The 13,992-nt window shown below is 39.3% G+C and overlaps 1 protein-coding gene across 5 annotated transcripts in view; it reads right to left on the bottom strand.

Annotated features, from left to right (window-relative positions):
• The window catches only part of chchd3a (coiled-coil-helix-coiled-coil-helix domain containing 3a), a 116,267-nt gene that overhangs the window by 91,050 nt on the left and 11,225 nt on the right, over positions 1-13,992 (bottom strand). For all 5 annotated transcript variants that reach the window (XM_049475008.1, XM_049475009.1, XM_049475010.1 and 2 more), the window contains one exon: positions 1,085-1,178. In XM_049475008.1, the coding sequence (XP_049330965.1) occupies positions 1,085-1,178 (94 nt within the window). The remainder of the gene's footprint in view (positions 1-1,084; positions 1,179-13,992) is intronic.

Here is a 13,992-nt window from a genome sequence, read left to right as displayed (position 1 = left end):
AACTAAGCTAAACAACTTAACATCACATACAGCTCTGGAGTCAGTTTCTCTGATTTTGCTATTTATAGGTATATGTTTAATAACATTTCTCCCAAATTCCAAATTAAAATATTGTCATTTATAACATTTATTTGCAGAAAATGAGAAATAACAATGACTGAAATAATGCAATGAAAACAAGTTCATATTTATAAAGTTTAAAGAGTTCAGAAATCAATATTTGGTTGACTAACCCTGGTTTCTAATCAGAGTTTCCATGTATCTTGGCATCATGGTCTCCTCCACCAGTCTTACACACTGCTTTTGTATAACTCATCTTGGTTTGATGGCTTGTGATCATCCATCTTTCTCTTGATTATATTCCAGAGGTTTCTAAATTTGGTAAAACCAAAGAAACTCATCCTTTCTAAACGCTCTCATTTTTTTCCAAGCTGTATATTGACTACAATATATTGCAGCTAAATCATTTACAACATTTAGCCCACGTGGTAGCTTACTGACAGGCGGTGGTGTTATCTACTGCACCACACCAACCACACACAGTGTTGATTAAACAGAGATCACTCTAATTACAGGCTTGGAACAGAGATTACAACTGTTATGAGGTAAGAACAATATAGTATTGTAGGGCAATAAAGTAAACAATGCTGTCAAAAGTTTAAGAACACCCCCAACGTTTTCCTTTAGTTTTGCCATTTAAGCTCTTCAGGTTACAACAAATGAACTAAAACTGAGAAGGAAAAAAAGATATCTAACTATTAAAAGTAAAAGTCTTTTCTTTAGAGAAATTACAGATGAAGCCAGAGAGTGGTGAGTTCTATTTCCTACACCTTTAGACTCAGACTCTTTGAAACTGGAGAAAACTGCTACAGGAAGACGTCTGGCTGACCCACATGGAAACACCTTTAGCTCAGATTAACATGATTGGACTCTCTCTTGGAAGTCTCAGTTTCAGTAGTAAAGAGAAGAACATGATTTTGTTTGGACAGCTATAATATACATCCAACATTGCTGAATTACAAATGTTCTTTTTTTTCACATATATATCAACACAATGCACCCAGTGAAGTGCATTCAGACTCACCACTGATTAAGGTCCTGTCGTGCCTTGCTTCTCTCCTCTTCCAGACCCTTCTGCAACTCTTCCGTGATCTTTCTTCTCAACTCTTTCTCATCCACTGCAAATACAAAGCACCATATTTAGCATGTAGATAGCAAATGTCTTCTATTGGTCTGTGTTGGAAAAACACCATTTAAAGTGCTGGAATAGCTGGAATAGTACTTACGCCACTAAGGCTATGCAATGCACCAGCAACAGTACAATCATTAAAAAATCATTGCGATTACTTAAAAACTAAAAATATTCGAATTTCTGTCGTAATGCACTCTTGGAAATGGAAAACACAGGTGGCCCACTGTATAAAAATAGCTTTGAGTCAACAGTCATCAGTCAGATGTTTATTGCTATCTTGGCAACACTGGTGTGCCAAACACCCTTGCTCGTTACATACACACAGGACACACAACACTGTACAAATCAACTTTTATATCAACAATAAACAGAATACTAAATAAAATATACATTGCTATTCACGTAAAGGACATGAAATGTCAGTTTTGACACTTAAAGAAAATAGGAAGTGTCTCGCTGATTGGTTTATTTCATGTTACATCAAAAACATACCTTTTGTATGCGTTTCGAGTCTAGCAAGATGTACTTTTCCCGTCGTTACGATAGCAAAGGCCCTAAATAAAGCTGCACGGTGCACTGCTCGCCTATAGATCGCATATAGATCACCTACAGATCACTAAAAAAGGGCCCCTGGGGTTAAAGGTTTATAATCTACCAATATATGTGGTATATATGCATGCTTTTGTATGCTTTTTGCATGCGTTTTGTATGCGTTTCGAGCCTAGCAAGATGTACTTTTCCTGTCGTTACGATAGCAAAAGCCCGAAATAAAGCTGCACGGTGCGCTACTCGCCTATAGATCACCTATAGATCACTGAAAAAGGCCCCCTGGAGTTAAAGCTTTAGAACCTACCAATATTTGTGGTATATATGCAACTAATATGGTCTCTTAACCCTCTTGGACCAATTGTAATGTCTTAGAAGTAAGCCTACATATAAAAATGAAGATACTACACAGGCTTTTCTGAGTGCCTCTATGAAGAAGAATTGCATAAAAAATACTTAGTCCCAAATGCTGTAGTGCCGTCATAAAAAAAAAACAATCCAATGCCGGATAACGTTTAAAAATACTGAAGTGCAGCATCTCTTCATGACATTTAGGTGTAAATCTGTACCCTGGTGTCCTCCGAGGCTGTTGACTGTAGCCAAACATTTAGAAATGAGCAGGTCTGTCTCTGAAGCACTTAAAGAGCTTCATTTAATAATGCATCTTTGCTTTAACAGATGGAGATTTAGTCTGCAAAGAAAAAGGTCTCCTCACTATGAATAAAAAAGAGGGAAAAAAAAACACCAGATGGAGAGTTGAGAAAATAACTCTCCTCAAATGTGTTCCTGATGCCTCGTGCACAACATTTCACTTTCCATTCCCAGTGCAGAGAAATAGAAGAGAGGATAGACGATCAGATAGACGAGAGAAAGAGAGAGAGAGAGAGCCTGTGAGTGACAGCGAGAGGGAGAGGAAGAGAGAGAGAGTTCTACACTTGTTGCCACTACAAAAAAATAGAAAAACGAGTCTGGGGGAGCTGCTGTTTCTCTTTGAGTCCATTTAAGATAAAAATAAATTCAGAAAATTCTCTTTTCACTAATTACAACTAATAAATGGTAGAATCTGAGTTAAGATTTGGCCCAAGCAACATTTTCCTTCATGTATAACTGTCTTATTGGGTTGAAAATGTAAAATAATGTTTCTGGTGTACCCCAGGGTTCAATTCATGGGCCACTCTTATTTAACCTATATATGATTCCTCTGGGTGAAATCATGCATGACTATAGGATATCTTACTACAGCTATGCAGATGACACTCAGATCCACATGGCCTTCAGCCCAAATAAAATATGCATTGAGCAGATAAACAAATGGATGGGACACCTCTTTCTGCAGTTAAATAAAGATAAAACAGAGATTATTTTATTTGAGAATAGTAATGAGAGGCTTGCTGTTTGCTCTTTGTTATAATGATATATTGTGAAGATAATACTTTTACCAAAACTAATATACAATTGTTCACCAAATAAAAATGTAAAATGTGTCTTTATTTACTTAAAAATCATGTTGTCTCATCTGGTGCCAACTAAAATCTATGAATCTATAGATATAGAAAGCTCCAGTTGCCTGAAATCAGGCTAACAAGCAGTTGCTATATATTAAATTAAGTTGTGAATCAGGATTTCAGCCTGACTCCACAAAGGTGCATTTAACTACCAAGTGGTAAAATCTTAATTTAAAATAAAAATGTAATTCAAAATGCACATTCAGTTTTTCCCACACTTGTGTTCTTTCAAATCTAATCTTTAACTTAAAAACACCTTTAAGTGTGCTGGGAACAATATACACTCGAAGGGTTCGAATCGCCGGTTCGAATCCTGTTCATGTAGCTTGCCATCAGCTGCCGGAGCCCTGAGAGAGCACAATTAGTCTTGCTCTCTCTCCGGTTAGGTACAGTATATGGAGCTCTTTCCCCTCATCACTCCTAGGGTGATGTGGATCAGCACAAAGCTGCATCTGTGAGCTGATGTATCAGAACCAAGTCGCTGCGCTTTTCTCCGAGCGTTAGCACTGTGATGCTTTACATGTATCGGAGGGCTGTATAGGCCTCACATGCTGTTTTTTTTCTCATCTTATCAATGACTTTATTACTGCTGAAACTGAGACTTCATGAGTCCAATCATGTTAAACTGAGCTAAGGCTAAAGCTGTTGTTTCCATGTGGGTCAGCCTCTTCCTGTAGCAGTTTTCTTTTGAAAATGTAGAAAACAGTACTCACCGCTCTCTGGCTTCATCTGTAATTTAATTTTAAAGTAAGAAGTTGTAGTTTAATACAAATAACTACTAAAATAATTGAGTAAATCATTACAGTCCCATGGTGTTATTTAATGTCAACCTTAACTTTAATTCCTCAAGACCTCCTGCAAAGCTAATGCAATTCTCTCCTGCTGACACTGGCATGCATTAATCAAACAGTCCAGCAGGAGGACATACTGGATGCAGAGGAACAACTGGCCCAGATCTGATAACAACAAATTAAAGATAGTGCCTGATAACTATGGAAAAAAGGTAGCAAATTTGATTTCTGTCAAGACAAGAAGTCAATCTGAATCTCATCACCAGGTCAAGTTCCTCCACTTTAAAAACAAAAGGGTAAAAAGTGCTGCATCAGCCTGTACAATATTTACTGCTCAAATCCTTCATGTGGGGTACAGAGGATTAGAGTGTGGGAATTAGCCGATACATGTGGAGAGACAAAGAGAAGGCGTAAGACACAGCATGAGAGCATGAGAAAGAGCGAGAGAGGGACAGCAAGGGAGAGAGAGCACCTGGGAGTGAGAGAGAGACAGAGAAAGAGAGTGCAACAGACAGCAAAGAAGGGCATGACAGATGGAGCAGAAGAGCGAGAGACAGATAGCAAAAGAGAGAGATAGTGGGAGAGACAGCAAGGGAGAGCAAGCAAGAGAGAGAGACAGCATGAAGGAGTGCAATAGAGAGAGAGAGAGAGGGCGAGAGCGAGTGCAAAACGAGACAGTATTGGAGTATGATAGAGAGAACATGAGAGAAAGCAAGAGCAAATACAGAGAGAGCAAGAGCGTGCAACAGACTGCAAGGGAGTATGTAAATGAAAGAGAGAGAGAGAGAGAGAGAGAGAGAGAGAGAGAGAGAGAAAGCGACAGAGCAAGGGAAAGCATGCAGGAGACAGAGAGAACTTCAAAAAGTGCGAAAGTAGCAAGAAAGAGAGAGACAGCATTGGAAAAGAGACACCATGATAGAGAAAGAGACAGACAGCGTAAGAGAACAAGCAAGAGCATGACACATAGAGAAAGAGAGAGAAAGAGGGTGGTACAGCAGAAGAGCAAGCAAGAGAGAGACAGTTTGATGGAGTGTGATAGAGAGTGAGCGAGAAAGAGAGGATGAGTAAGAGAGGTCGAGAGACAGTATAAGAGAATGATGGAGAAAACGTAGGAGAGAGACTGTGAAAGAGAGAGAGTGAGAGTGTGCATGACGCAGCTAGGGAGAGCAGACGAGAGAGAGAGAGAGAGAGAGACAGAGAGATAGTGAGGGAGAGATAGCATGATAGAGTGCGATACAGAAAATGAGCAAGAGACAGGGTGCAGAAGAGAGTGCGAGAGAGGGAGATAGAGAGAGCGTGTGAGACAGCTAGAAAGAGCAAGCGAGAGAGAGAGAGAGAGAGAGAGAGAGACAGCCAGTGAGACAGAGAGATTAGTGTTATTCTTGGGTATGATAAAGGGGGGCATGAGGGAGCAAGAGAGTGCAACAGACTGCAAAAGAGTGTGTAAAACGGGATAAGAGAAAGAGAGAGAGATAGAGAAAAAAGAGAGAGAAAGGGAAACATTCAAGACAGAGAATAGGACAAAGAACTTCAGAAACAGAGAGAAAGATGGCGAGAGAGACAGCATTGGAAACCACACGAGAGACACCATGATGGAGAGAGAGAGAGACAGACAGACAGCGAGAAAGAGCATTTTAGATAGAGAAAGAGAAGGAAAGAGAGAGACAGACAGTGGGAGAGAGAGTGAGAGAGTGTGAGGCATCTAGAAAGAGCAAGCAAGAGAGAGAGACAGCCAGTGAGACAGAGAGTATTGTGTTATTCTTGGGTGTGATAAAGGGGAGCATGAGAGAGCAAGAGAGTGCAACAGACTGCAAAAGAGTGTGTAAAAAGAGAAGAGAGAGAGAGAAAGAAAGAAAGAAAGAAAGAGAGAGAAAGGAAAACATGCAAGACAGAGACAGCATGAAATAATAAGACAAAGATCTTTAGAAACAGAGAGAAAGATGGCGATAGAGACAGCATTGGAAACCACGAGAGACACCATGATGGAGAGAGAGAGACGGACCGCAAGGACGAGCATATCAGATAGAGAAAGAGAAGGAAAAAGAGACAAAGATAGTGGGGGAGAGAGTGAGAGTGTGTGTGAGACAGCTAGGGAAAGCAGGCAAGAGAGAGAGAGACAGCCAGAGAGAGAGAGAGAGCGAGAGGGAGATTATTGTTTTATCCTTGGGTATAGAAAGGAGCACTAAAAAGCAACAGATAAAGCAGTTAATCACTTGTTACACCTACTCATGGGCATCTTCAGCTGCAGTCACAACATATTAGATCACATTACTGTGAGTTCGGAAGGGGGGGGTCTCTATAAAATGGGAGAAACGTGAAGACGAGGCTCATTCTGAACTTGCTGAAGTAAAGTGATCTGATTCAGATCTATCCTTCAATGTTCAACCTTTCCTCCCCCACCATCCCCTCATTCACGCCCCTGTTTCTCATTACTGATTTTAAAGAAGAGAAAGAGATAGAGAGCGAGAAGTAGAGGAGAAAAAAAGAGAGTGAACTTTCTGGATCCTCTAATTCCACGCCATCTTACACCCGTCAGGTGGGTTTCAGGGGTCAGAGAAAATTCCAGAATGACATTAGCAGCCCAGGCCCTCGTGTCACTGCTGAGTGCGACATGCAAATGTTAAAAGATTAAAAACTCATCATCTTTTGATATTTTCTCTCTCCCTCTCTCTCTCTCACACACACTCTGCCAAAGAAGAAAACCTGGAGTGTAGCTCTTGGGTGAGGAGATAATAGACAGAGGCAAATTGCACTTCTCATCAGAAGTTTCATTAACCTCGGGACCTGAGCGGAGGGAGGGGTAATCTGGAACATTACTACTTCCTCACGCTCAAACTTAAACCAGACGGAACACCTTCCCACCTTCAAAAAGGGAAACTCGCAGGCATATTAAACAACCTGCACCTCCCAGCCATCTTTTACCCCTCCCCACATCCTGTTTCTCTTCAGGTATTGCCCCTAAACTGTATCATGAACCTTCAACAAGAATGTAAAAAGACATGCACTGTATTATACAGGGGTGTGGTACACCAGCCACAGATCAGTTAAAACATCAAGCTTCATGTGTATTTTTAATTAAATTTTAAACTGATACTCCAATACCAAGTCAACAGTAAGATAATAAAAATGTGAAGGTACTAGACAGAGAGACAGAGAGAGAGAGAGAGAGAGAGAGCAAGGGAAACATGCAAGATGGCGAGCATTGGAAACCATGATGGCGAGAGAGAGACACAGACAAAAGTTAGACAGTGAATGAAAAAAAAAAGAGACATGGCCAAAATAACAAAAAAGATGCAGAGCTTTCAGACCTCAAATAATGCAAAGAAAACAACAAGTTCATATTCATAAAGTTTTAAGAGTTCAGAAATCAATATTTGGTGAAATAACCCTGGTGGTTTTTAATCACAGTTTTCATGCATCTTGGCATCATGTTCTCCTCCACCAGTCTTACACACTGCTTTTGGCACTTTATGCACACAAGAGACACCAAGAGAGAGAGACAAGAGTTAGAGAAGGGGTGTGGTACACCAGCCACAGACCAGGTTAACCTTTATTAAGCAAAGGATCCAGAGCTAAGCACTGCCACTATAATCAGGAGATCGCCGGTTTGAATCTCTCTGGGTGGATACAGTAGATGGCGCTCTTTCCCTTCATCACTCATCAAATGCTGTGGATGAGGCGTCTGTGAGCTGATGTATCAGAACCGCAGAGTCGCTGCACTTTCCTCCGAGCGTTTGAACTGTGATGCTACTCGGCAATGCTACATCAGCAGCAGTTCAAAAAGAGGCGGAGTCTGACTTCACATGTGTCGGAGGAGGCGTGTGCTAGTCTTCAGCCTCCTGGTGGGTTGGGGCATCACTACTAGTGATAGGGGGAGTCCTAATCACTGGGTTGGGTAGTTGGCCGTGTAAAATAGGGAGAAAATGGGATAAAATTTTGATATAAAATAAATACATTTTCTGCATAAATATGACCTAAAACATCATCAGATTCATAAAAGTAGACACACAGAACCCAGTAAAAGAAATGTGAATAATATTATACTTCATTTTTAATAGCCTTCTGGCTCATCCATGTGATCTTTTGCAAACTGCAAATGAGCAGCAATGTTCCTTTCGAAGAGCAGTGACTCTACTTGCAAGCCTGCGCAAATACCATGCATCCATTGGTGTTCAGTATTCTACTGATGGTGGCCAACTTGACAGAGGCCTTCAGTTGCTTAGAAGTTATCATAGGTTCCTTTTTGAACCTACCAACTATTACATGCCAAGCTTTCGAAGTGATTGCTCCTTGTTGGTTGACCACTCCTGGAGAAGGTAAAAGTGTTTGAACATTTCCCAGTCTGATGAGCATCAATAACCATTTTTTTAAGGTCCTCAGGAATCTCCTTTGATGTTTTACATCATACTTATGCAGAAATAAAGAAAAACGTAACTAGTATGCAGTATACAATAATACACTTCCAAAAACTACTTCTAAACATGGGTCATGCCATTAAAACATTTTGGAATCTCCTGGGCTGACATTAACGTCTTCAGACAGGAACGTTTTAACGGTACTACTTTAAAATAAGACTACCTTTAAAAAGGGTTTATAAATGTTTTTTTTTACAATAAATTTATTAATGGTTACTAATTAGGTTGTAAATGCCTTAAAAATCATTAATAATCAGTTATTATAACACATACATAGAAAGGGCAACAATGACCTGTTGCTTGCCAAATAGTGAACCCACAGCCATCCATACTGTTGCCCTTGCTACATATGTGTTATAACTGACTACTTATGATTTTTAAGGCATTTACAACTTAATAAGTAACCATTAATAAACTAATTGTAAAATATTTATAAACTCTTTATAAAAGGTAGTCTTATTTTAAAGTGGTACTGTTTTAACATTAAAAGCCCAATGAAACTTCTTTTTTCCCCAAACCAAACACACAATACATTACATTACAATACACTAACAAAGGGCAGATACAGTGTTTTTAACATGATGTGAGGGAATTGTTTCATTGAAGAAAACGACTGTTTGAATGCGTCTTTAAAGCTGCTCATCTTTCCCGGCTGCGATTGGCAGCGATCTCGTAGCAGGTAATTAGCGCATAATGCCGAGCGAGGTGTGTGGGATCTGCGTATGAATATTTATGGCTGATGGAAAAGCGGTGGGAGGATCAACCTTCGCCGCCGTCTAATCAGCTCACCCGGCGACTCCAGCCTTGATTTAGAGACAGGCCCGGTCATGGAGAGCCTGGCTTAATTCCGCCACTCGTGGGCACACATAATCAATCCCCCTCATTAAGGTCACGACCCCTGGATCTTATGCTGACGGGCAGTGAAATATGCTTTACTGGGCACGGGGAGGGTGGAGGGTGGAGCTGCCCATGCTTCAAGGCTTTCGCTGAGAGTTTACCTGATGTTTACTGCCGCCTGAGTTTCACGGTTCAATCTGAGATCTGATGCGGCCGTTAGGGCTCTTCTTTATTGTTCTCTCCTTCGCTGATTTGAGATGAGAATGTATAGAACTGGGTATTTGTTCCAAACTGCCTCAATAGATTCATGGAGCTTTCAGGCAGACCATATCAAAATAAATATATTGTTGCTGCAATACACTTCAGTTTAAGTAAGTGAGTGATTGAGTGAGCGAAAGAGCATCACAGAAGAAACCGAAAGGCTGCACTGAATGAGAGACAGCAGGCCTCTTTCTCCAGTTTCTTCATCAGTTTCTCTGATTTTGCTATTTATAGGTTTATGTTTGAGTAAAATGAACATTGTTATTTTATTCTAAAACTACAGACAACATTTCTCCCAAATTCCAAATAAAAATATTCTCATTTAGAGCATTTATTTATAGCAGAAAATGAGAAATGGCTGAAATAACATTAAAATGCAGAGCTTTCAGACCTCAAATAATGCAAAGAAAACAACAAGTTCATATTCATAAAGAGTTTTAAGAGTTCAGAAATCAATATTTGGTGGAATAATGCTGGTTTTTAATCACAGTTTTAATCACATGCATCTTTGTATCATGTTCTCCTCCACCAGTCTTACACACTGCTTTTGGATAACTTTATGCCACTTTATCCTGGTGCAAAAAATTCAAGCAGTTCAGCTTTGATTCACAATTAGATTTACTCACAATATTTGGAACAAATTTTGACTGACACAATACAAGGAATCTTTTTCTTCTCTTTAATGTGAAAGAAATGAAAAATGCATCTAGTAAAATTGCTTCATGTACTGTTTTAAGCATAAACAAACTACTGTGCAGTTTTATTTCTTAATTAATCACCTATGTATTTAGGTAATCTAGAGTTAAGTATCACTGTCTGAGCGGATAACAATTTGGAAATATAATAAATTTCCCCACTTAAATTTTTGTATATTGTTACTAAAGTAAAGTGAACATTTTGGCCGTTAACATGCATTTCTTGCTAAGAAAAGCGTAATATAATATGATACTAAGTTTAGAATTACAAAGTACTGTGTAATAAAATTAAATAAAATCAGACAAAAACAGTGTTTTATTGTTGTCATATGGGTTAATTTCATTTATGAACATTTCTCAATAAATGAAATAATAAAATAAAATAAAAGTCATGCAAATATATTGCACAATAAGTCGATAATGTAATTATCGTGACATGATTAAGAGGCAGCAAGAAACAAAAAAAGATAGATAGGCAAAGGGATATAGTAGAAAGATGAAAAGAAAGAGTGATAGTAAGGGCTGAAGAGACAAAAAAAAGTATGCTAAACTGCTGAAAGAGATGAGCAAAAGCACAGACACAGCTTGTCTACTCACTGTAAAGAGGTATTTCCAATAAAAAAATAATCTCTAGAGCGAGGAGTGGGCTAGAAGATTATAAAGCCCCCCAAGCTTTGAGCTGTGGATCTGCTCTCCTCACTGGAAGCAATAAAATCCTCATAGCAATACACCAATATCTAGTAGATCTCCACTTCCCTGGACAGTAGAGACAGTTACTCAACACAAGAATCAGGAGATAAGCTCAGTTTTTAATAGCTTTTGTTTTAAAAGAATTGAAGATTTAATTAGCCACACTCACGCATAACTGGTTACTGATAGGCCTGAGGAAACTATACATAGAAAGGCAATGCAAAGCATGTTTTAAAAAACAGCATGTTTAACAGAGATTTAAAAGACATATGCGCAATAAAGTCACTGATATCTACATATCTACTATTACTAAGGCTCTTGAACCTTTGGACCTTCATTCAGACAATATACAAAAATCTGTACAAGAGGAATATAGCCCTATCTGGACAAGACTGGTTTCAGAGGGGGTTCTGGGGTAGATTTCTCGTTTATTAGGGGTCCTCTGTGATTTTATTCCAGTCCATAACGCAGTTTCGTCACCTTGAGTTTAATAAAATAGCTTTTTGTCCACTGCTGTGCACCTTAATTACACTTTGGACGTGCATTTCCACAGAGATCCATGTAAACACAACAGCGAATGGAAATGAAGGAGCTACTGACATGATGTCACATGACCGAGAAAGCCAAAAAACTCACTGGTCCTTCTGTTTTTTTTAAATTTAGTCCAGATGCAGGAGATTTAACTTCTACTGAGTAGAAATATGTAATATTTTTCACAGACGCCCCCCTGAGAAACTAATCCCGTCTGGATAAGGATTACGATGTTTAAACAAGAATCTTGATGAAATACTTGTTTATCTTCTGTTGTTTCAAATTTAAAGGTGAGAACAAATAGGAAGCCTAAAACAAATTCCCAATGTTTAAAAGCTGAGGTAAACATTTTTATTGTAAAAAGAAAAAGTTTAAATACAAATTCATAATCAAACAGCTAGAAAAAAAAAGACCATTAAATGCCACTGTTAAAATGTTAATAGAATAGCATAACAGAGCAATTATACCCTTTTTATATATATATAAATATATACTTTTTTTCTTCACATATTTTTTCCATTCCTTGATATATATGCAAACTAACATACAAATAAGCAAAATATACAATATCACCATTATTAAATATAAAAAAATGCAATTAATGTAATTATATATATGTTTTATCCCAATGTACAAGGTCAATTAACCAACCCTGCTTATAAGGACTCCTTATCACTAGTGATACCCCAACACGGCACATGAGGTGAGACTCCGCCTCTTTTTGAACTGCTGCTGATGCAGCATTACTGAGTAGCATCACAGCGCTAACACTCGGAGGAAAGCGCAGCGACTCGGTTCCGATACATCAGCTCACAGACGCAGCCTTGTGCTGATTCACATCACCCTAGGAGTGATGAGGGTCAAGAGTGCCATCTACTGTACTGTACCCACCCAGAGAGAGCAAGACCAATTGCGCTCTCTCAGGGCTCCAGCAGCTGACGGCAAGGTGCATGAACGGGATTAGGACCAGCAATCTCTAGCTGGACCACTCGGAAGGTAGAAGAACTCAAAAAAAAAGAGAGATATTTGTAAATATTTGACATAGCATACAAAGACACAGAGCTGCAGCTGATTAATGAATGTTACAGAATGGCTGTTCCAGTTCTGTCTCTGTTTTTTTTTATGATGCAAAGTTTAGCCATAAATATAAACTAAACAGCAACAGAACTCTGCAGTATTATAATCCCACTATGCTATACTTATACAGTATAAAAAGTGTTTTTATGAATGTGTGATGTAGAGAGTTATTTCCACACTTCAAATATTAGCTTGAATTCATTTTGACAGCTAAACGGAAGCATGGCGCGAGAGAGAGAGAGAGAGAGAAAGAGAGAGCGATGGAGACAGCAGCAGCATGAGAAGGCTAGTAGTGAATCTGAACAGAGCGTCTCTCTGTGGCTAAGCTCATTAAGCTGATCTGTGTCTCGTTAACAGTGAGCTGTCTCGTTATGTTTGATGTGGTCAGGTGACTGCGGCTCTCCCGCTGAGGGAAAGTCATCTCCCGTGCCTGGAGACTGCACCACCTCTGCGGGTAACACCACAGAAAGATTTTCACACCTTTTTTCCAGCCGCCTTCTTCCTCCGACCACTGTTTCAGTTCACGCTGGCTCCGGATAATGATGTGGAAGGAGAGTGTGCGAAAGTTCAAATGGAGAGCCATGTAGGGAAAACATTAGGACACTTTCTTTGGGAAGGTTACGCCACACGCTCGCGTTATATATACACACACTTCAATGAGAACAAAAGAGACGGCTGAGTTCCTTCATCAGAGATGAAAAAGGATTTACTTCTTCAACGCTTGGACTGGGGCTTTCTGTAAATGGTGTAGTACTGTACTGGTGTAGTACTGTAGGCACATCACCAATGTTAAGAACAAAATACTGTATCTTCAAGAATAAAACAGAAAATAAGGAGAGTGAAAAGTTTTACAACATGCACAATTTTTCAGTACTCCACCGACAAGCCTACTGTTTTAATTTTGCAATCTTTCCAATGGCACTCTGACTGGGCATTTTCACACCTGTAGTTTGAAAAATGTTTCAAATCTGGTCCAAATCTGTTGATGAGTGTATTTATTTGAAGAGTTTCTCCCTCTATTTGGTCTGTTTTCACACAGGCGTAAACATAAACTCACCAAAATGTGCACCAATAAACCACGCAAGCACATCGTCTCCTCTGATTGGTGGATTGGTGGTCAGAGCTGTCTATATGTGTTTCTGCGCATTTTAAAGCTGCTTTAACACAGAACACTGAAAATTTGCAGCTGTTTTTTTAAACACAGTGTTCTCTATGGGACATGCAGCATAGATAGATGTACATGTTATAAATGGAGTCATGTGGCTGAGAGCAGTGAACGCTGCACATACCTTGCTCTTAGTGTGTAAACAGCATGGAGCAGCAGAGACTGCATTTGTTTCTTAGCTGTGAAAAACTAGCATTGTCTGCCTAATATAGCAGATTAAACTACACCTTATCAGCAGATTATATTAAATAAACGAAGAATATTTGATAGCTGGGTCAGATCGAGAC

Source organism: Astyanax mexicanus, chromosome 2 (genome assembly GCF_023375975.1).
Source record: "Astyanax mexicanus isolate ESR-SI-001 chromosome 2, AstMex3_surface, whole genome shotgun sequence".
Taxonomy (NCBI): Eukaryota; Metazoa; Chordata; class Actinopteri; order Characiformes; family Acestrorhamphidae; genus Astyanax; species Astyanax mexicanus.
This window is presented reverse-complemented; position numbering and strand designations above follow the sequence as displayed.